The sequence below is a fragment of the Nipponia nippon genome, unplaced genomic scaffold, assembly GCF_047370975.1.
Source record: "Nipponia nippon isolate SJK-2023a ecotype South Korea unplaced genomic scaffold, ASM4737097v1 scaffold_5, whole genome shotgun sequence".
Taxonomy (NCBI): domain Eukaryota; kingdom Metazoa; phylum Chordata; class Aves; order Pelecaniformes; family Threskiornithidae; genus Nipponia; species Nipponia nippon.
This window is the reverse complement of record NW_028262369.1, coordinates 94,897,373-94,920,213: the sequence shown is the minus strand read 5'-3', so window position 1 is coordinate 94,920,213 and position 22,841 is coordinate 94,897,373. Positions and strand designations below refer to the sequence as shown.

The window sequence follows — 22,841 nt, the reverse complement described above, 5'->3', positions numbered from 1 at the left end:
ATAAAGAATCCATTAGCTGATGGATTTCTACCTCACTGAAATCAGATATGCCACTCAAATCTAACACATTATTGAACTTTTCTGCACACTAAAAACAGAGTTAAGATATATAAAGAGCCCTTTATTAAACAGGTTTCCAGTTCACTAAAAACAGATTTACAACTCTGGAGCAACCCATTATCTAATATGTTTTTAGCTCACTAAGAACAGATTTACTACCCAGAAACAAACCATTATCTAACGTGTTTCCAGTTCTCTGAAAACAGATTTACAACCCATACGCAAGCTATTATCTAACATAGTTCCGACTCACTGAATATTGATTTAGAATTCATAAACAACCCATTATCTGACAAATTTTCACCTCACTGAACAGATTTGCAACTCATAAACAACCCATTAGCTAACACATTTTCAGCTCAGGGAAAGTAGATTTACAGCATATAAACAACTTTATCTAACTTGTTCCAGTTCACTAAAAACAGATTCAAAACTCACCAAGAGCCCAGTACCTGATAGGGTTCTGTCTTCAGCAGGAAGAAACAACTAAAAACCAGTGTAGCATGTGCTTAGTATGCCATACCCTAACACCTTTATTTTTTGTGCAGCATAGGTTTTTGGAGTGGATTCTTTCTTATCTCTGAACGCTACTGACGAAATGAGCATTATTTCCTTTGGTCAGTCAGTAGAGACTCTTTCTTTTGTGGTTTTATAAGTAAATTTATGGGGTTAATCGTTCTTGATTGCCAGTTTTTAAAAATTTACCTTGTTCTTGGCTGTGGTTTCCCACAAATACTCTCTTGGGTGATGAGTTATCTAACCATTCAGTATCACTCACGATTTTATTGCTATAGCATCATGTACAGTTTAATCCAGTCTGAAGACATTTTTAAAATTAACTTATCAATGCAGCGATACCTATTTTAAATATGTTGTGATATGACTACCATCTATATCATGTGTTTTGATCTCATTCTTTCCTTCCAAAAAGAGTGCAAGAGGTTATATTTTATTGTTTTTCTTGCTTTAAGTACACACTTTAAGACGTATCAGCCTATGAAGGAATGCATAGGTGCTTACAGTGTGGTCCCACCCACTCACTATTTTCTTTTTAACTTTCCACTTTTTAGTTGTAAAGGTCAGCCTTGCAGTTCACTTTGCACAGGTTAGACTGCTTCTGCTTCTAACCTGTAACCTAAGCTAGCTATACGTATGTGTACTTCTGTATTCTGTTGTGTTGTAAAAGCTTCATGAACCTGTTAAGGCAAAATGGTTGAGAACCTTGATGACATTCCTATTTCTCATTGTCAATGGTAGTCCTTTGTAAAACAAAACACGGTCACAGGGATTATATTTGGAAAAGTCATGCTATATATATATATACACTTTCTCTGTTCTTCCAGTTTGAGGAATTGTGCAGGATTCACTCTGCAAAAAGGAGTATTTTTTTCATTTCACATAAGCTTTCTGAAGCTTTAGATTGTGAGAACCAGTGCCTCGACAAATCAAATCCTAACTTGGTATTCTAGAGAAGATCCAGAGAGATTACATACACTTCAGAAGCTGTTTTTCATTTAATTTTAGCCCCCAATGGACTGTAGGCTTTGTAGAAAATTGAAAGGAGGCATTTAATACAAAAGGAGGTAGAAAAGGTAACAAATTTACATGGAAGTGACAGTTTAAATCAATATGTTGGGGTGGCCATCACCGCATAATCTTTACAATTTCTGTTCAGCCCTACCAGAAGTAGACCTTGTAGCTGTTGCTGGTCTCTCTGGGAGAATTTGTTACTGAAAACCTAGGTTAAAATGAGGTAATGGAGCAGTATACAGAAAGAAAGAACAGAAATCAGTAGCAGTTAAAGGCACAGAGTTTATGTAAGGAGGTATTTGGAAATCTGACTTGTTCAAAATTTCTACAGGTGATCAGTTTCATTTGGAACGATAGGGTCTATTCTCATCTCAGATGGAGCCCAGGGGAGAATTTTACTCTTATTTTCTTTGTCGTTAATCACTTCTAGACAGAACAACACTATTATTTCAAACTTCTGAACCAGTTTCTGTAGTATTCAAACTGGAAGCCATTTCAACGGCATTCTGATAAACATATATGAAGTACTTTAAATCTTTATAGATCTAAATAGACCTGTCTTCCATCTGCAAGTAATTTTAGAGTAGTTTGAAATGACTGAAAATGAAAATGTTTCAACAGAAGCAAGCATCTCTTTGATATATGAGATTTTTAATATTATATGCTTATCCCCTCTCATACCGCATCTCCCATTGACTGTTGTTTGTTTTCTCAACTGATAAACGGTGAGTTGACTTTATTTTTAATGATGTGATAATCTGAATAGAAATTTCTTCTACATAGAATTAGAGGTCTCAGTTTGATCCAGAGAAAGTCAGTGAAAGATAATATATTATTCACAAAGTAAATTCTTTGTGGTTTTAATGGAGCAAACAACTAATGGAAGCCTTAATTAAATTAAAATCATGAAGACCAGCATGCTAAACTTTGTTTCCTGTTACTCATAAGATGATTACCGCTGTGGATTGACCCACTAAGCAAAAAATACATTGTATTGGGTCAGATAAACGTATGGGTTTTTTTTCTGTAATATCTAAGATTAAGCCCTAGTTTGCAAACCATCTGATAAACTTCTTTACTTCGACATCCTTCCGTCTCTGCCTGCCTAGAAGCAGAGAGCCAGAGGAGTGTCTGTTTTCCTTCTTCCTTCCCTCATGAACATGACATTGCGGATCAGCAGCTCTGAAAAAATCGACAATTTCTGTCAACTGAGAACAGAGAAGCCCATCTTAAACCATGTTTAAATGTGTGAGCTATCTTCCAACCCAGTAAAAACGCAAATTAAGACTAGCTTTAGACAGTGGCTGACATGCTAGTTGATGACTAATTTGCAGCGGGAAACAAGAAGCTGCGTCATAGCATTTCTGGAGACTGCTTTTGGTTTTCCTAACTTGTTTCAAAGCTTATGTTTATGCAATGAAGACTTTTTTTTTTTTTTTTTTAAACTATGTGTCAGTTTCTAACCTAATAGTGCAGTCTCCTTTTTTTATCATAGGTAGAAGTTTGAGGTAATATATTCATTAACCAAAGCCTGCCTCAGTGTATCTGTAGAGAACCAGTGCAGCGTTCAAGTAGGTTTAGTGTAGCGGTACAACACTAGAAAGAATAGCAGTCAAGAAGTTAGAAACTAAAGAAGAGAAAGGAGAAAAAAAAAGGGGGAGGAAAGGCAAAAGAAAGTAAATTAGAAAAAGGCAAAAGTATTAAGATGAGACACTCTCAATGAGCTGGTTCTTTTCCTAACTGTGTAAACAGTGGCACTGAGACATTTTGCCAGTGTAACGTCTTTCACAGCACAAAAGGAAGTGTTATGGGAAAAAAACGCTGCTTCTGTTTTGAACTTTAGGTGCTAGTGTCTACAGAAGGCAAAAATCTTTTCACGGCTAACATAAAGTGTCAGATCCTGTGATGTATTGTAAGGCTTTTTACAGTCTGAATCTTTTAAAGGTGTTCCAATGTGTGCTACTATTCTTTCTAACTAAATGGGTCCAATTTAACTGTCAAAAAGGCATTTATGTTCCCATTTCTCTTACAGAGCATTAAATTTCGTACATTGTATGAGGTCCCTTTAGTTTTGGAGCTTTCTTCTCCAGGAAAGAAATTTTTAATCTGTTAAGAATAAATAATATTGTTGCTTTTCATTTCATAAATGAATTGGATTTATTATAATTGTATATGTTCGAATATAGGTCCAGTGATTTTCACTTTATAAAGGAGGGAAAGTGAGAGGCTATTGTTAAGTCTAGGACATTTAGGCAGTAAAAACTAAAATTTATTATTACAACTGCTGCTTTGAGAATGAAAACGAAAGTGTCTGGTTTATCACTATATTTTTTTTTCTGGATGTGGCTGCATATTATGATTAATGGGTAAAGTTTATGAGCTGTTCAGTAAATAACTGTTACTATATGTGGATAACGTTTACTAACTTTATATTAAGCAGTTGTTATTCTAGAAATATGTATTTCTTCACATTTCATGCTTTGTTTAGCTGTTCCTGGTTTGCAACTCTGAAATGTATTCACGACGGGAGCTGACATACACTGGTCTTTCAGTTCAGTATGTCCCGAGCACTCCCAACCTCAGTATTCAGGAAAGGTGCTTCTGCCTATTAAACTTGAGATTATTCATGAAGAATTAATATTGTTTGTGACAGCTTCAACTTTCTACATCGCCCTTAAATTTTTATTGATGTAAATATTTGCTGATGTAAATTTTTACATCATCAGCTGTGGCTTAGTTGCATAAAACGCAAAACTGTATTTGGTGAATTGTCAGTAAAAAGCTGTACAGAGGAACATCTCTTGACATTTCTCCTTTGTTTTATTCTAAAGAGTAATGTGATCCAGCAAATATTAACAGGTTATTAGGCTATTCTGCTATTAATGTTTCTAATATCTCTATACTGTTTGGTTTCACTTCAACAATAACAAGAAAAATGTGTGATTATATGTATTTATTAGAGGTCTTAGGGTAGGCGCTCTAATGGTAATGTTAATTTTTATTGATTTAAAGGTGGTAAGACTGAGTAGTAATTTTTTTTTTTTGAGAGTCTACATGTAAGGTATAAAAAGATAATGTGGGCTCTTGTAATTAGGAAAAAAATTTCTTCCATGACTATTGTTGAGATTTTTTAAAACTTAATAAAACACTTCCATTTCTATATGCTAGCTTTCCATTCTAGAAGTCTTTCTGCTTTTAAAGCCTCTTTTACATGGATAAGTATTTTGAACTTATGATACTGGAACACTTGTTAACTTGTAATGATATATTGAACTATACTGGGAGGGTTACAGTTTACAGTTATACAAAATGCTATAGTTTTTCTAATTTGCTGAGTTGCCTATATTTCCTTAAGTATATGAGGTATCATTATTCCTTTGTTACATTATTCTCCACTGACCCGAATACAGTCCCTAAACCTAATCAAGGAGTAACTTATATCTAGGATAATAGAGGACAAAATATTGCAGGTTTACATTTCTGTTGATGTGGTTTTCTTCAGTGACCTGTCAGCAAACAACTATGGAAGGGCTATATCCATTGTTGGGAAAAAAAGTAATTAGAGGTAGATATAGATTTCCTCATGAAAAGTTGTTGGTTATTTTTCCCCTCATGATAAAAGGGCTAAATCATTCTTTGAAGAAATATTATGGTCCACAAGAATGTAGACATGAAATTAAATACATAATTTTTGTATTTAGTAACATAAAACAGACTTGATTTTTAAAAGCTGATTATCACAACAAATTATGATGATATTATTTACTGTGGCTTGACTAGTGTGTTTTTTAAATGCTATTAACTGGGAGCCAAAAAGAAACCCAGCATTTATGTATATAAAAGCATAGTTCTGGAACAAGCTTACTACTTTCAAAGTAACTTTTTTCCTCATTTTAAAGAGTTGATTACTTGTTCCATGTATGTTCAGGTAAAAATGACCAAAAAGTTAGTGACATTGTTTCTGTTCTCTCATTGTGAGTGTCTGAGCTCATCTGTTTGATCCAGAAGTAAGCTAAACTATATAGAAAAATGTAGAAAACCCACCAGTGCTGGTAGGGGACAAAAAAAAAATTCAAATAATCTAAAAGTTGAAATGCTACTATTAATTATCTATTTCTTAGCATAAAACTTTTACAGAGCTCTTCCTGAATAATTGAAAATGTTTGTAAGAGTGAATAACGTATTTCTGTAGGTCTCCATAATGAAATTAAAAACAAAGAAACAAAATTTTCCAGAAACACCGTACAACTAGCTGATTGATCCTTTCAGAATTAGTGTTTTCTTCTGGTGTCTCTGTCCTATTTCCATCATCGGCACTCCCTGAGTTATAACCTCGTATTAGTGAGCATGCAGGTATTCACCAAGTGTTGGTAGTTCACCTGCTCTCAGAGGTCCAGCTTTGCCCAAAGGTGCAGACATGCCTCGTCTAGCTCCAAACTGGGCTTTAGCAATGTTGTACCACTAGTACATTGAATCAATACCTAATGCACTTCATTGCACAGAAATATCATCCGTCTATCATATACTGTTCAGTTGGTTGGTTAGTTCATATAACTATGATTAAAGTCATCAACTGCAGGTTAGGTTCATGGTATTTCTTATGCTGAATTTTGATGTTTACTATTCTAGTAGTCTCATCAGGTGTTTTCTATAGACTTCTGTAAGTTCACTGGTAGACTATCAGTATCCTACTACATAATCATCTGCCTGTCTTTCTTTCACACTGTACTTATTTCACAGATACAGTAATTACATACAATATTTTATATATTTTCATTGATATAGACTAAAGCAATGTTATAAATCCAGAAAGATATTTACCTGGTAGTTTCTTTTTGCTGAATGTATTAGAAGTGTTTCTTGAGCAATTATCCAGTATTTATATTTTCATTTTTATTTGCACATAAACTGAATTTTTAGTTGTCATTAGGAAGACACCAAACGTTTTGGAAGATGTGAGATTTCAGTATTAGACGTTCTACAAAAACAAAGAGGTTGTTGTTTTTTTTTCTAGATTCTAAAATTATTTTCTTTCCCTTTAGATTATTCCCAACAAATATTCATTCTTTCCAGTACTGGCTACCGCAGTAAGTTTGAAGGAACAATGAGGTTACATCCATGGAGATGTTTACGGTGTCTTGAACTTAAGCTAGTTGTTGCCTTGAAGAACCCAAAGCCTTTGTTTATACTATCTTATTACATTTATTAATCTTTAATGTGTAATAGCATATAGCATGGGTTTATATTTTGGAGATACAGAAAAATGATACAGATGTTTGCTGATTTATGGTATAATTTTAGCAAACTTTACATGTGCTGTAAAATAAAATAATATTCTTAGGCTAAATAGGACAATGAAATAATTAGTTATTACAGTTCAGAGTTGTTTATGCCGTATTTGATATTTAATATTTCAGTTATAATAGAATATATGATGGCCTTGTTTTACGAATGGCTAACAGAAGTAATTAAGAAATTAAGTCACCCTCTAATTTTTGAGACAAATGGAACTCATCCTGCTTTTTTTTTATTACAACTTATTATTGTCTTAGAATTTTTGTTCAGCAGAAAGACTTCCTGCTTTATGGGTACTTGAAGACCAAAGTAGCAGGGTAAAGAATTGTTTCAAATTCTAATTGTGCAGTCAGTTAGATATGTAACTATAAACGCTTTTCTTCAGGTACTTTATTGCTTGTGAGGCATTCTTTTCACCTTAGATCAAATGGTGACCACCTGTTATCTATCACCATTAACTTACACAAACAGATCAATGGAAAGCAGTATCATCTCCTGTGACCAGTCTGGTATAACAAGTGGCAGGCTGTATCCTGAAAGGTAAATTGTGAAAGCCAATTCAGAGAATGACTGAAGATCAAGCAGGTGTTTAATGTTAAGTACTGAACATTAAAGCCTTCTCCAAAGTTCTGATATTGAAGTGCTGTTTATACTCAATTTTATTACTTTGATGGCTTTTCAGTATTAAAAAAACTATGGTGTCGACAGTTGTTCTTAGTTTACAACTTTGCTAAAGAAAAGGAGTTGGTAAGAATATGAAATTAAAGGAAAAAGGTAGCTGAACTGATGCAACTGGAAAAGTTTTGACTGTAAACTTTCTAGAGAATTTTAAAAGTAGAGGATAGGAGATAAAAATCTAGGAAACTGAGGAATAGTATATACATTACCAGAAGTCAGTGGCAATAACTATTGGATAATTTATATCCTTTAGTATTTTTATTTTGTGTTTGCAGTAACGAGGGAGCTCTAATCTGAGTTCTTCAGTTATTGATTTGTTGCTTGTCTGTTCCCTGGGAAAGTCAGATGAAGATCAGCATGACAATATTTATAGGCTGCATCTCATCTATGGGACGCAATCCATCTTCGTTAAGTTCAGTAAAAGTGATAGATAGCATTTGGCAACATAATGATGTGATCACTCTACCATTGCCTTTGTAAATCATAAGCTGTTGCATTCTCTTGTGTAGATATTTAATCAGTTATACACCCCATTACTGATTTAATTCAGAATGTCAGTGGCAGGTGAATAATGTGAGTATTTGTATATTAATATCATATTGTATTAATGTTCCTTTCATTTAAGTATGCTATTCATGTGAAAATCATAAACTGTTGCTTCATGGCTAGAATAAATTTAATCAGTGCTGTAGGCATCTAATGCCATCAGTGTTTTAATTCAATATGTCAGTGAAACAAATGTGTTTCTTTTCATTTCCAGTTTCTTTATGCTTTACTAATTCAGAATATTATATGATGCTGTGAAAATATGAAGCTGAGAGTAAACAAATTGCTAATTTTCATCCTGTCAGTAGATTTTGGGCCTGAATCCTCCAATTGTAGCACTGGATAGGATGAGTACATATTTCTGATACATTTTAAAGTTACTGAATAGTTAATGATAAATTAACCTTTTTTTTTTCAAGTGCTCTAGAATATTCCTTAAGGAGGTGTGAAATAAGTAAGTATAAAATAATATCAATGCAAACTGGTAATGATATAACACTAGAACGCAGTTGTTTTGGAATCTTCTCTGTCTTTGGCAATATGAAGTTGCTTAGAAGGTTTTAGTTTTAAGGAACCACCTGGAATTGGCTAAAGGACCATTTCTAGGTCCATTTCTGTCCGCACTTGGCACCTGCTTTATCATTGATAAAAGGACTCATATGAATTTTGGGATTCTTGACTAACCTCTGAAACAAAAAGTTTTTTTTAACCTAGAAACAATATAACAAAAATATTGTATTAGCACTCATTACACTGAAGATTTGCCTGAGTAGTGTGCTGATGGTACTTCATCAAGCTGATACTACATGCTAATAAGAACAAAGTTAGTTGTATTTTCTGTTGTAAGAAGTTATCTAAATCTTGGATTGCTTTAGCACCTACTCTCTAGGTCTTATGCCATTGACTTTAAAACCATCTTACAGATTTCTAAAAGCATTAAATGATTCTCTTTTGTACTGGTGGAATTCTCAATTTCATACGTAAGGAACATGATAAAACTAAAAATTTATTGACAAATAAAAGAGAGTGCTTGGTATAAATCCTTCAGAATTTATACTTTTGGTGGAGCTAAGCAAATACACTTGGTATGTGTTTGCAGCAGAGCGCTTTATATTTAATTAGTGCTTTTTTTCTTGTCTTACATCAAGGCAATTGAATTCCTCTGTTTGTTTGTTTGGTTTTGGGTTTTTTTTTTGTTTTGTTTTGTTTTGTTTTTTTAAGAAAAGCATATTTTTTTACTCTGAATTTTTGTTTGTGGTTTTTATGAAACCATTATCAACCGTAGGCTTGTCACCTGAACCTTTTGATAGTTTCAGATTTAATTTGCTCAAAGATGTGATTATCTAATAAGGAGCCCTCTCTTCTTCTTTAAAAAGCGTGTATACATCAAGCAGTTCCTGAAGTTTTATCTGTGATAAAATATTTCCTTAGTTGGATATCAGGTATTTGATTTCAGGCAGCTTTCACAGCCTGATTCTGTTGCTGGGTTATTTTCAGATTTTTTTTTTCTTTTCTTTTCAGTCACAGTCTTAATATTTGAAATTCCCATTTAGATAGAGATTTCTTGGTTGGTTTGTTTTTTTTTATCTTAGCTTCTTTATTTTCTTTTAAAGTTGTTGCTGCTGTTCTCTTTTAAACAAAACGTTTTATTGATTGCTTTGCTTTAGTTCTGCTCCACTCAGAACATATGTATTTATGGCAAGGTTTTTCAAAACTGCATATTTTAGATATTTTATTAAAACAAGAGGAAGATGCATTTTTCATCTGTATGCTAAATGTATATATGGCATAATATTCCATGACTCTGTTTTCTAAAAACTTAGAAATTACCATTTTATAAATAGTAATATTGAATTAAACCTTCTTCTGTCACCATTTACAGACCTTGATATGGAGTTGCAGTATGATGTGTTGGTCCAGTTTAAGAATGTGAAGCTATACTTTCTGATTCTTGTAGGAAAATGGAGTTCTGCTTAAGTATAGAAATTACAAGTAAACCTACGCATCTTGTATTTGAAGAGCACTTTCATCATTCTAGTTGTGTTCTAGTTCATCACATCTAGCTGTGGCAGGAACAACATCATTATCTTTTGTCTACTACAGAAGAGTTTTAGGCTATGTTGTATAAACAGTTTGCTTTCAAATTTCTTGACAGATTCAGACAAGAAACAAAGCTAAGTTTGCTAGAAATTCAAGAGTTTACATGAGGGAAATTATTTTTTCTTTTTTTTTTTTTTTCTGATAGTCACCTTTCAAATGAAGAAGAATGATTTGCAGCAAATCTTAGTTAAATCCTCACCTCCTAAGGGCTATGTCTTTAACCACAAGACAAAGACTTGATTTCATTTTTCTAAAAACTTCCATAATAAAGATGAGGAAACACTTGACATTCACAGATATGAAAGGTAAAAATATTGCAATAAATGCTCTGATGATTTGTTCATTACAAAATAAAGTGCAGAGTTGGTCAGAAAATGTCAGTATATATTCTGTCATTTTTTAATAGAATCGCAGGATATCCCAAGTTGGAAGGGACCCACAAGGATCATCGAGACCAACTCCTGAACTCCATGTAGGGAAACCTAGGAGTTAAACCATATATCTAAGAGCGGTTGTTTTTTTTTTTTTTTATTTTAGATAATTATAAGTAGTGGGAAACTGGGATTCAGGATACGATTTTAATGGCAATTAGTAGATTAAGTTAGAATTGTATTCCTGGCTCTTTATTTTAATATTTATCACACTTACATTTCATTTCACAGTTAGTGGAAGATGTGCAAGAAGTGACCAAGAAGTGTATCAGAGCCTGTATCGAAACTGTACAGATTTCTGTCTCTGGGAGTGATCCCTGGGCCCAGATCAGGGGGCAGAGTGGTTCATGTATGCAGTGCTTGGCTTGGTGCCTCTAGGATGATTTGGGCAGTCCAGGTTTCCTTTGAATCCTATGTTGTGTTTCTCTGGCTCTGAGATATTATCATTATTTTTAGGATTTCTTCTGGTTCATGCTGCCTAAAATTGTGTGCTGGCTGTATGTCAGTCCTAAGAGTGACATTTTGATGTTATGATCAAGGATATTTTTTGCATGTCCTGAAGCATGGTGTGAGAAAGTTAAGGTGTGTTTGAGATTTAGAGATTTGAGTGGCTGGGAGGTCTCTGTAGGCAAAAGGAACAAATCCTGATGTGGTCTTGTTTATACTCCCAAAAGAGCATTTTTTCAGAAAGGGTAGCACATTTTTGTCAGAATACCTAGGTTACATCTCAGAAAGAATTAGTTGTTTTGTTCCAGAAGGTTGACCTGGTATAAAGTAACATGCGTGTGGTGTCGGCACTCAGAGGAGCGAGACCCAAGAATGGCTTTCTCAGCTCATAGTATAGACAGACATAGCCAGAAACTGCATAAACCATAGTTGATAATAAGCCTGCATTCAGGCATGTTCTAACTGTTTTAAAATACTTTAGTAGGTGTTTGCACATCTCTGTCATGATGTTTGAAAGAACTGCTTATCTTTGATTTCAGTTGGTGATTTCTGAAACAAAAAATAAAACCTTTGCTATATTTCAATATGCTTTTTATGCTTAAAATTAAAAATAAATTAGTGAGGCAACTAAATTCCGCATTTAAAGAAAGAAAACTTGTAACACATTCATCTTTTTGAAAACCAGAATTCTTATCATCTAACGGGTCATCTTTGCAATGGTCAGAAGAACTTTTTGTAATTTTCAAGTTGCTTTCAATGCCATTTTTAAAGTCAAACTCAGTCACTTTTTTGAGTTACTTGTAAGTGAGATGAATATATCTTTTTTCATAAATTCTCCTTCATAAGTAGGAAAACCCATTTTACACATATTCACCTCCATTTAAGGAGTGTCACCTAATTTATTTTTTCTATTCTTTCTTCTTTAAGACAAGTCCCTGAGACTTCTCAATAGATATGTCATGAAAATGTAGTCAGAAGATGTCCAAATGCTTTAGAAAGAGAAATATAAAAAAACTGATAAATAATTGTCTCATTGTTTTGATTTATTTGCTTCAGAGTTTTGGTTTAGTGTTAGCACTTTCAGTGTGATCAAACTTATTTTGGGACTTTCTGGACTGTGTATATGAATTGCATGGTAAAAATTACATCTTCCAGCAGGCCAAATGTAAATTGTAATAACCAGCATAATGTAATCCTTATTATATTTCTAGATTTTTGCCTTCTGTAGGTCATTAATAAGCTGCATGAACCTTCCGGTCTAAAATTATTTGTTTCTAACAAAATAATAAGTGAAGTAATCAACGTACATTTCTGTAGTAATTCAAAAATAATGGCAGGAAATAATTACTCCTATTTCTCACAGTCTGTCACTTTTATATATTGGAATCAGATACAATTTATCTTTTTCTGGATGTTAAATATATGCTTTAGCTGATTGTTAATATTTGCTTTTGTTTCTAGCTCACATTTTTTTTATGTAGAATGAAAGAGTGTGGTATTATAGCTTATTAAAATGATGTATTGATGCCGAGACCTTCAGAGTTAGTCTTTTGTTCAGTATTTTTCAGGTGTTTAAAAAACAGCCTGTACAGTTAATAACAACAGGACGCTTTGATCCCCATTAATATAATGTGTATCTGTGTTAGAAAATACATGGAAAGATAATGCTAAATAATACACATAATTAGTGAAAACATACCCAAGACTTGGCTTAAATGATGTTTGAAGTTGTGACTAAATTATTGCTGTCTTGAATAAATGCTTATTATTCCTAATGTATTATCTGGGGACACCGTAGTAAAAACATTAATTTAATGAGTGTTAGAATTGACAAATATAGTACAGGAATATTAATAATGATCTTGCTCTCTATGGGTTTTTTTTATTTAAATTTATGAAAAAATAATAAGACTTTGATTCCACTAAAAAATAAACAGGTGAAATGATGAAAGTATCGACAGAGTCAATAGGCTGAAATAGCTGATCTCTGTGAGTCCGCAGGATCAACTTTGAGGAAAAAGAAAAACAAACGTCTTGTTAGAAGGAGTTTTATTTGCTGTCTGTAATCATGTCTTCCAGATGTTGGGTCAGTGGAGGGGCTTGCTTATCATAGAGCTTGGGACACTCTTTATTGGACCAGTTCAACCACATCCTCAATCATGAGACACACTGTTGACCAGAGACGTCGAGGAGCTTTCAACAGGGAAGCAGTAATAACAATGTCTGAAGATGATCATCCACATGTGTTAGCTCTAGACGAATGTCAAAAGTATGTATTATATCTTTCTTACCAGATTTTAATTTTTGCCTAATGTCAAGGATACAGCAGCACTTCTTTAGTTCACAGTCAACTAATACTGCTGAACCATATGAAGGTTAAGTAGATTTCCTGGTTTAGTAGACGAATGTTAGTATTAATTTTCTTAAAGCAATTGCAGAATTAAGAGACAGCATTTTATACGTTTTTATGTTTCAGATCAAATAATCATTACATTTTCATAGAATGTTAAAAAATTCAAGCTGGTTTTAAGAAAGTGAGTTAAATGCAAATTATCACGAATGATCATTTTAGTGATTTCTTTTGTCAGACATGTTACTCTCATTGCTTAAATAGAAACAGAATAAATTTAAGTATTTACAAAAAAGAATCTGAGTTTCTTGTGTGGCAAATTGATAGGCCCGTGTGTTTATCACAAAGATCAATGTAGTACAAATTTATATAATAAGAGATGTACAATTACGGTGCTCGTGGACAACATCCTGGAAAGAAATCTAATTTAGTTCCTTTCCTGCCACTCTCAAGAAGATTATGTTTCCTAGTAAGATAATAGGAGGGTTTATATTTCTACTTCAGCCTCTTGCTAATAAGTGTCTTACAAATTTGAGTTACTTTAATCTTCTCCGTTAATTCTGGAAGAAAGGCAACCCGCTTTTTCTGCTTCTTGTAACGATCTCCCCTTTGGGGAGGCTAGGCTACATTTCTGCCTTATTATGTTCTGGTTTTAATTTGTGATAGCTGAATGTACGATGTTGCATGGGTAGTCAAGGAGATTATTTCCATGTGTGACTTCACGTACAGTTTATGCAAATTAAGAGTTTATGCTGTATTGTAAAATATGATTTATCTAGGTATCATAAAAACACCAACTAAATACTGCTGGAAGTTCCAATGAGAGGATGGGCTGGTTCTGATCAGTGTATAAATTACATCCACAGCTCATTCCATAACATTTTGTCCACCATTGTTTAACAGTAGGAAGGGGCTGATTGTGCCTCCTGTAGAACATATTAAGGTCACTTGATTCCCCATTATCAACCTTCTGCATACCAGTTCTAATATGGGAAAAGCTGCAAATTAATTTCACTGTTAGAAATTACTAATATACACATTAGCAGAATGGAGTTTATATTGTAATGGTATATTAGTATAAAGACATGATCAGAACTGAATGGACCTGTGAGGAGAAAAAAAAAATCTGTACTTGTATCCAAGTTAATGAACTAGGAAACTGCTATAATTTATAGGGTGTTGGCTATCACATTTTCTTATTCACCACTGATTATCACAGTTTCTTATAGATGCCATTCATAATTGTCTCTGAAGGCATATGTTTTTTCTGTTGCTTATTTCATAGAGAATTAAATTATAAAATGTATCTTATGGTTTTGTTTGTTATTTTGATTTTAATACAGCTTAATGTTTTGGACTAACTGGAATGAGCAGCTCCCAAGCATCATGAGATCTACCCTCTCAGGCAAAAATGCACAGGTTATCATTAGTACAGATATTCTGACACCAAATGGACTTACCATTGATCATAGGGCGGAGAAACTTTACTTTTCAGATGGCAGCCTGGGAAAAATTGAGAGGTGTGAATATGATGGATCACAAAGATATGTAAGTAAAACAAAAATCCCAAACATATTAATTGTAAATCTGCTTGTTTGCATTTGTTAGCGTCTTTAAAATGAAAATGTTACAGAAAGATCTTTAGTTGCCTAAGTTTCTCCTAATTAGTTGTATATTATATTTAAAACTGAAAACAATTCTGAACTAACAAGTAATATTCTTTTTACTCAACACATTCCAGTTTCTGGATGACATTCTGGAGATGCAGACCCTTATACAAAATCTATTTGCCTTGGTATTGAGCCTGAAGCATCTCTGTCCTAAATAATTTTCCTGGTTTCGGCTGGGATGGAGTTCATTTTCTTCCTAGTAGCTGGTGTAGTGCTGTGTTTTGGCTTTAGTATGAGAATAATGTTGATAACACACTGATGTTTTAGCTGTTGCTCAATAGTGCTTACACTGGTCAAGGACTTTTCAGCTTCCCATGCTCTGCCTGGTGCACGAGAAGCTGGGAGGGAGCATAACCAGGACAGCTGACCCAGACTGGCCCAAGGGCTATGCCATACTGTATGGCATCATGCTCAGTATAGAAACTGGGGGAGTTGGCTGGGGGGCAGTGATCGCTGCTCGGGGACGGGCTGGGCATTGGTCAGAGGGTGGTGCATCACTTGCTTTGTATATTAGTATTATTATTATTACTACTGCTGCTAGTAGTATTTTACTTTATTTTATTTCAGTTATTAAACTGTTCTTATCTCAACCCACGAGTTTTCTCACTTTTACTCTTCCAATTCTCTTCCCCCATCCCATCCTGGGGGTGGGGGGCGGGGAGTGAGCGAGCAGCTGTGTGGTGCTTAGTTGCTGGCTGAGGTTAAACCACAACAATGATCTGTATCAGCTTGAAAAATTTGTAGAACTAACTTCAGTAGAAGAGGTAGAGAAATGTTCTGCTTTACATAGGACGATTATAATTTTCCTTCCAGTGCCAAATTTTTCTGAATGCACTAGAATTTGTTTGTGTAACGCTTAAGTGTTACTCTACAAATCTTTTTTTTTTTTTTTTTTTTTCTTTTCTTTTCTAACTATCCATTTTCAGGTATGTTCAACAGCACTCCGTTGCTCTTTTATCACAATACATTTTGGTCCTTGAGTGCTCTATTAGTTTCAGCTCAAGCAGATCTTTGCTTGGAGTATGCTGAAGGCAGTTATCTGTGCTCACGACTTTGTTGCATGTTTGGTTTGGTTCTACATTTCTCATATTTCATGAAGTCTTCCTTTCTGGGATTTTGTACCTCCCAAAGTGCATGATAAAATAAATGAAGGGCATGTTCTGGCTTGTATTTTCAATTCCCAGCTCTACAAGATAATGTTTGGTACATCAGCTCACTTTCATATGTATTAATGTAAAAAAAAAAATCCTTCATATACTATATAAAAGCTTTGAAATCTTTCTGCATCTTAAATGAGAATTACATGTTCTTCTGGAATCTTAGCCAGGAGATGTTATTCCATCACGTGATGTATTCATCTACATTATTATAATTGTAAATTAGAAACTCCTGTCTTGAAGTAAGGTTCATTAGTCAACTAAAAATGCTATTTAAAAGACACATGCAACTTTTATTTCTTTGACAAGTAGGAACTTGTGATAATACTTCATTGTGTTTGCCTGTAAGTTTATTGCAAATTCAGACATTTATTCTTAACTTTCTGGAGCTTAAGGAAGTACATAAATACTTACATACCTGCTATTTTATTCCACTGATTTGCTTTGCTTAAGTACATTACCATCTCTATCTATGAAGTTATTTGTCTATGTCACTACTGTTTTTGTCACATTTATTAGGGAAAAGAGAAAAATATCTCATTAAGATCATCAGCAGTAAATAATTTTAAAAATTATTTCCTTCATCTTCTATGCTTTCTTCAATTGTCTTCTTAGAAAATACCTGTTTCTAGATTGGATATTCTTTTGTTTCTCTTCTAGTTCAACAGGGATTCTTAAATTATTTTCTTACACTTTTTTTCAGTTAGAATTAATTTTTTCTTCCTCTTCATCTTGGCTGCATTTCCACTTTCTAATATATACATCTGTCTTGTACTGCTTTTTCTTTTCCATTTTGCTATCATGTTTATTTTTACTTTCCTGATCCTGTTTACTTAAGGTTTTGAATACGCTGTCAGTTAAGTACAAGGTAATTAGTAGGTTACGTGGAAACAGTTTAACTTCGTCTACGCACAGGGTCTAACAAAATACGCATCACAAACATGAAATGGGAGATGATGCAACTTAGTTGCAGAAACCATTACTAAAATCCTACTTTTTTATCAGACCTCGGGCTTTCAGTTTGCATCAGCAAGACAAACTGGTCATTCAATTTTCTTAGCCATTGAACATTGAAACTTCTAACTTTCCTAGTATCATCTCTTTGTTTGGCTTTCTGTCATTTTAACTCTCCTTCCCTATTACAGTAGACAAAAAAAGCTCCTGAAAGCAATAAGCTGAGTCAGCCTGCTCTTCTGAAGTCTTTTTGGGAGCTCTAGTGTGTTACCTATACAAAGCTGTACTACTATTTCTTGTCCTACATCAATACCTGTTCTGGGAGGATCATCTAACTCTGTTGTCAAAAATACTGATCTGAGTTCTCACATGCTATGAGCTTTGAAACACAATTATGTGTATTTCCTGAGTTCTGAAGGCACTTCTGTAGTAGTTAGATGGGGATTGTCATACCAGGAAGAAAAACAAACAAACAAACAAAAAAAAAACCCAAAAAACACACCAAAAAAAACCCCAAAAAACAACAACAAAACACCAGGCTGCTTCGTTCAAATCTGCACTTAAACTGTATTGGCCTCACTAGCAGTGCTTCAGCAGAGTTGCTCATCGCCAGGTAGATGCATTCTTACTGACACAAGAATGCCAGAATCCAACCATGGAATTGTATTATTGATCTGGTGAAATAATATTTCCAGGGCAGTTGTTTGTCTTCATTCATATGCTGTCCAGCTTGACAAGATCTCTGGTTTCTGTACCATTAGGATAATACAAGTAATAATCATTCTGATGTTCTGGTGATGTGAGATTCTTTAGGGTGTTTCAGCCAGGTCCTGCCATCAGCCACCCCTCTCAGTTTAAACAGATTACCCTTTTCCTCACTATCTCTGCTTAGTTGCTTTCTAGTTTCTGTTAGGTTAACAAAGGTAGAAATCACAGAATCATTGAGGTTGGAAAAGACCCTTAAGATCACAGAGTCCAACCGTTAACCTAACACTGCCAAGTCCACCACTAAACCACGTCCTCGAGCACCACATCTACCCTTCTTTTAAATACCTCCGGGATGGAGACTCAACCACTTCCCTGGGCAGCCTGTTCCAGTGCCTGACCACCCTTTTGGTGAAAATGTTTTTCCTAATATCCAACCTAAACCTCCCCTGGTGCAGCTTGAGGCCGTTTCCTCTCGTCCTATTGCTTGTTACTTGGGAGAAGAGACCGACCCCCACCTCGCTCCAGCCTCCTTTCAGGCAGTTGTAGAAAGTGTTAAGGTCTCCCCTCAGCCTCCCCTTCTCCAGGCTAAACAACTCCAGCTCCCTCAGCTGCTCCTCATAAGACTTGTGCTCCAGACCCTTCACCAGCTTCGTTGCCCTGCTCTGGCCACGCTCCAGCACCTCCCTGTCCTTCTTGGAGTGAGGGGCCCAAAACTGAACACAGGACTCCAGGTGTGGCCTCACCAGTGCCGAATACAGAGGCACTATCACCTTTGTATAGTATTGTATTGTAATTGTATAGTAGAACATGAAATGCTAATGTAATGTAATGAATTTTCTTCCAGGGTAGCAGCTCCTTTCTTCATTCCACTCACCACAATAATCTAGTACAATGAATGGGTAGAAAATAGTTTTGCAGTGTTGAATTGACTCTTTTAAGTGGATTGTAAGAGTTTATTGATTTTGTGTTAAGCTGATATTTTAATACTAGTATTTGGTTGCTGGAGTACTCTTTCAAGTTTGGAAGGATGTTGTTGCTTTTGTTCCTTTTTATTACTTAGAAGATATGCAGGGGCTTTTTAAATATTTCTTGTTCTGCTCTGTCAGATCTTCCTGTTTATAAAAAAAATGGCAATTGTTTTTTTCAGAATCCCTTCCCCTTTTTCTTCTGTTTTTGCTCCTGCCCTTAATTGCATTTAATATTGTGGCCACAGCTGGTTTTAGCTGCTTAGTGCTTTAATTATAACATTTTGTTCATGAACACGGAGACTGAGCCAAGAGCAAATAAAGCTGATTTTATGTTTTGGACACTTTATTTATTTTTTCCAATAAATCATGAGCTATTTTGATTTTTTCCCTTTTCTTCCTCAGTCTTGAGTATTCTGTAACATTTTATGTATGGAGAATCTAGAAATATAGTTAATTTCCTGTAAACAGAAGTCTGGTTATTTTCTAACATCAAGGTTGGAATGGTTTGGTCTCAGTTATGGTTTTGTGGGCCTACAGGTGTAATTGTTAAAACCAATATGGTTTTAGATGTGTCTCCAGTAATTATAACCTTCATGTAATTGCAACCTTCTGGTAATTATAACTTTCAATTTCTAGAATATATGTTTTTATTCTGTTAGAATTCTGTATTTAAGCAATTAAACAAGTTCTGAAGTTGGTGTTCAACTTCTGTTATCTTCGGTAATATTTTGTCAGATCTGTTCTTCAAACTACTAAATGCAGAAATAGAAGTTAAGGTTTTGGCTGTGCATTTACGAAAAACTTCACTTTATGACTGACAGCTAAAATTACTTTTCAGACATGTCATTATATTTATTTGTAGTAAAAGTAAGATTGAGGACAGCAGAGTAATTTTGGTCAGTTCTTGGAAGATATTAATTGATTATCAACTTTACCTTGAGAAGTGGCTGAATAGAAGTGAGGTCGGCCAAGGTAGCTAGATCAGAGATAAAACATGCAAAATATTAACAATTAGAAATGTAGAATGTCTAACCCCATTAAAATCAGAATGTGCTAAAAAGTCTTAGAAAAGATTCTCACTAAAAGATCTGAACATGAGCAGTGACAAAAAGATGCAGGTCCTAAACGTGATTCTGAGTTGAAGAATCATATTGCTGTATTCCCTATATACTAGTAAATAATCAGATGTGAAAACTAACCAGAAGGAAAATAATGTTGACTAGAAGGCAGATATTTTAATAAGCATGGATGGTTGTCTAGAAATAAAATAAAATTGAGCCTACTCTCCATGGAGAAATTATTTCATCAGTTTCTACTGCTTCCTTGTGATTTTGTTAAACATCACTAGAAGAAATAATAATAGAGAAACAAGAAATGCTAGTAAAAATTGATATTGTTAGCACAACATGCACAGTTTACCACCTAAACACTTAAGTTCATCATGTTTTGCCTCTCTATTACCCATATTATGATAGTTTATTGTTAAGTTCTGGGCTTTTTAATCAATTCATTCTTTCTGTGTCTGAAAAGCAGCTAGACTGGTGTGGATAATCTTGGAAATTAATGGTACTAGAAGTGAATTGGTGGTGGATTTTTTAATTTTCTCTGTTCAGCAGTATAAATATATTAGTTGTAGTGGGAATGTTCTGTTCTTGATCCTTTTCTCTTGCAAAGCTGATCAAAAAGAATTTTTGTTTCTCAACTTTCCAAATGTCCGCGTTTCCCTTTAACATTTGTGCAAAGAAGTCCAGAACCAATACAAAGAGTGAAATACCCCTCTGCTTAATTAGTTGTTTTTCTAGGGAGGTCACTCCATTGACAATGATGAATTGCTTTCTTTGAGTAGTTCTGTAAAGTAACGTTAAGATCGAACCTAATGAAAGTGATTCCCTAACCAATGGCAATAAAATCCTCTAATCCATGTGAGCCAGGCAGCTGGTTGACACAGAGCCAACACTGTTAGTTTGTGACTGTTTGCTGAAATATCTTGATGTCCAGTGTTGGTAGCCTGTTAGAAATTAACCGAAAGAAGGAATTAATGAAAAGATAAAAATAAACTCTAAGGCTATGGAGAATAAGGTTATTTATAGTACCTCAGGATCCCACAAAATTCTGGGAGATTGAAGTAAGTGTAACATTAGATGAAGTTTGTCATTTCCATTTATGATGTTGAAAATAAGTATTGTGTAATTGATACACATGTAGTTGCAAAGAACCTGGTTAATACAGTCATAATTTACAGAGATGTATACTTCCCATTTGAATGGCACTGAAAAGTACAGGCCTGTTATAAACAGTTGCTTTATATATCATTCAGCTGAACTGCAAATCTAAGTAGCAGCTGAAGCACTGCAAATTTAGCATTGCGGTTTGGTTTTCAGTGTCTTAAACATTCATTTCTAGCATGGAGAAACAAATCTTGAAGAGGAAGCACTTCTGGTTTTGTTACATTGCACTTGGACAATTCTATGGAAACAGGATCTTACTGTGAATGAGGTATTCATAGAATCATAGAATCGTTTAGGTTGGAAAAGACCCTTAAGATCATCAAGTCCAACCATTAACCTGGCGCTGTGAAGCCCACCACTAAACCATGTCCCTGAGCACCACGTTTACACATCTTTTAAATACTTCCAGTGGTTGAGTAGGGACTCAAGCGCTTCCCTGGGAAGCCTGTTCCAATGCTTGGCAACCCTTTCGGTGAAGAAATTTTTCCTAATATCCAATCTAAAATTCTAGTATGTCCATTGTATCCTTTGCTATGTGATTGCAATTCGAGTTATGATGAAGGTATTTTTGGAAGATGCAATAAATGAAAAGATAATCCATGCATTAAATATATGACAATGATGAAAATACAGTCTTTATTCAGACCAATCAACAAAAAAAATGATTATTTTTACTAGGGTATAGCAGCGATTGTCACTGTTCTTCCACAAAACCCAACATAAACCTAGACTAGAAATTCTTCTAATTTCTTTTGTGGCTTTAGGAATGAGGAATTCGTAAACTCACAAGTGTTATCTTCAGTACCAAATTTCTTTCTTCTTCTGTCTTTAACCTCCCCTTCTACCTCACCCCCCTGCAATTGTTTTTGGATTTTTCTGGTTAACATACGATTTCTGTCTTAATAACATCGCAGTGTTGGAAGGGCAGGATTTGGATACCCCAGGTCAAGGCTGATAGATTTGTTTATCCAGCAAGAGGTAGGATTTTCGCTTTTATTAAAGTGACCTCATCAATAACAAGCAAAACAAGGAGTCTGATCTAAGTGTATCTTTTTTAGCTGGCTAAGCCAAACACATAAAAGTTATGACTTAGATTATTTCATTTTTTTTTCCCCTGGCTGTGCAGCTTGTTTCCCTGTATCACAGTCTCATATAATTTTTTTTCATAGATTCCTTGTCTATACTCTTTTAAAAACAGTATTCATAACCGAATAATAAATATGGCATACTATTTCATGTCTTCCATTTGAAAGAATAAAACACATTATCTAATTTTGATGAATGTGGTGTTCTGTGTAAGTCAGTTCTGTCAGACTGAGTTTTCTGATATTCATCTAAAATATTATTTATTTTTAGATTACTGATATTGCTTTATACTTATGCAATGATTTTGTTGTGCAATTGATTTTAAATTGTCATTAATTTTAACCTTTTTAAATATAGTTTTCCATACTAGATTTGTCATTCTGTTATAGAAGTAGATTTGGGTATCTTTAGAAGAGTAGAGAGCCCTTAAAAAACTTTTAAAGCTTTATTAAATGGCACTGGCTATTTATTAAGCATTTTGAAAGAGAAGTATTATCATTAAGCCATTCATTAGAGTTAAAATACTTAAAAGCAACTCATATTTTAAATTGATATATTAATTTTATGCACTCAACTTTAAAAAAAACCCTGTCTTTCTATAAAAATTAAGCATTGTCATGGTATGAATTGTTA

The 22,841-nt window shown here is 34.3% G+C and overlaps 1 protein-coding gene across 1 annotated transcript in view; it reads left to right on the top strand.

Annotated features, from left to right (window-relative positions):
* LRP1B (LDL receptor related protein 1B) overlaps nt 1-22,841 on the top strand; it is a 756,289-nt gene that overhangs the window by 579,438 nt on the left and 154,010 nt on the right. The window contains exons 42-43 of the mRNA XM_087732714.1: nt 13,167-13,356; nt 14,781-14,985. Coding sequence (XP_087588840.1) covers nt 13,167-13,356; nt 14,781-14,985 — 395 coding nt within the window. The remainder of the gene's footprint in view (nt 1-13,166; nt 13,357-14,780; nt 14,986-22,841) is intronic.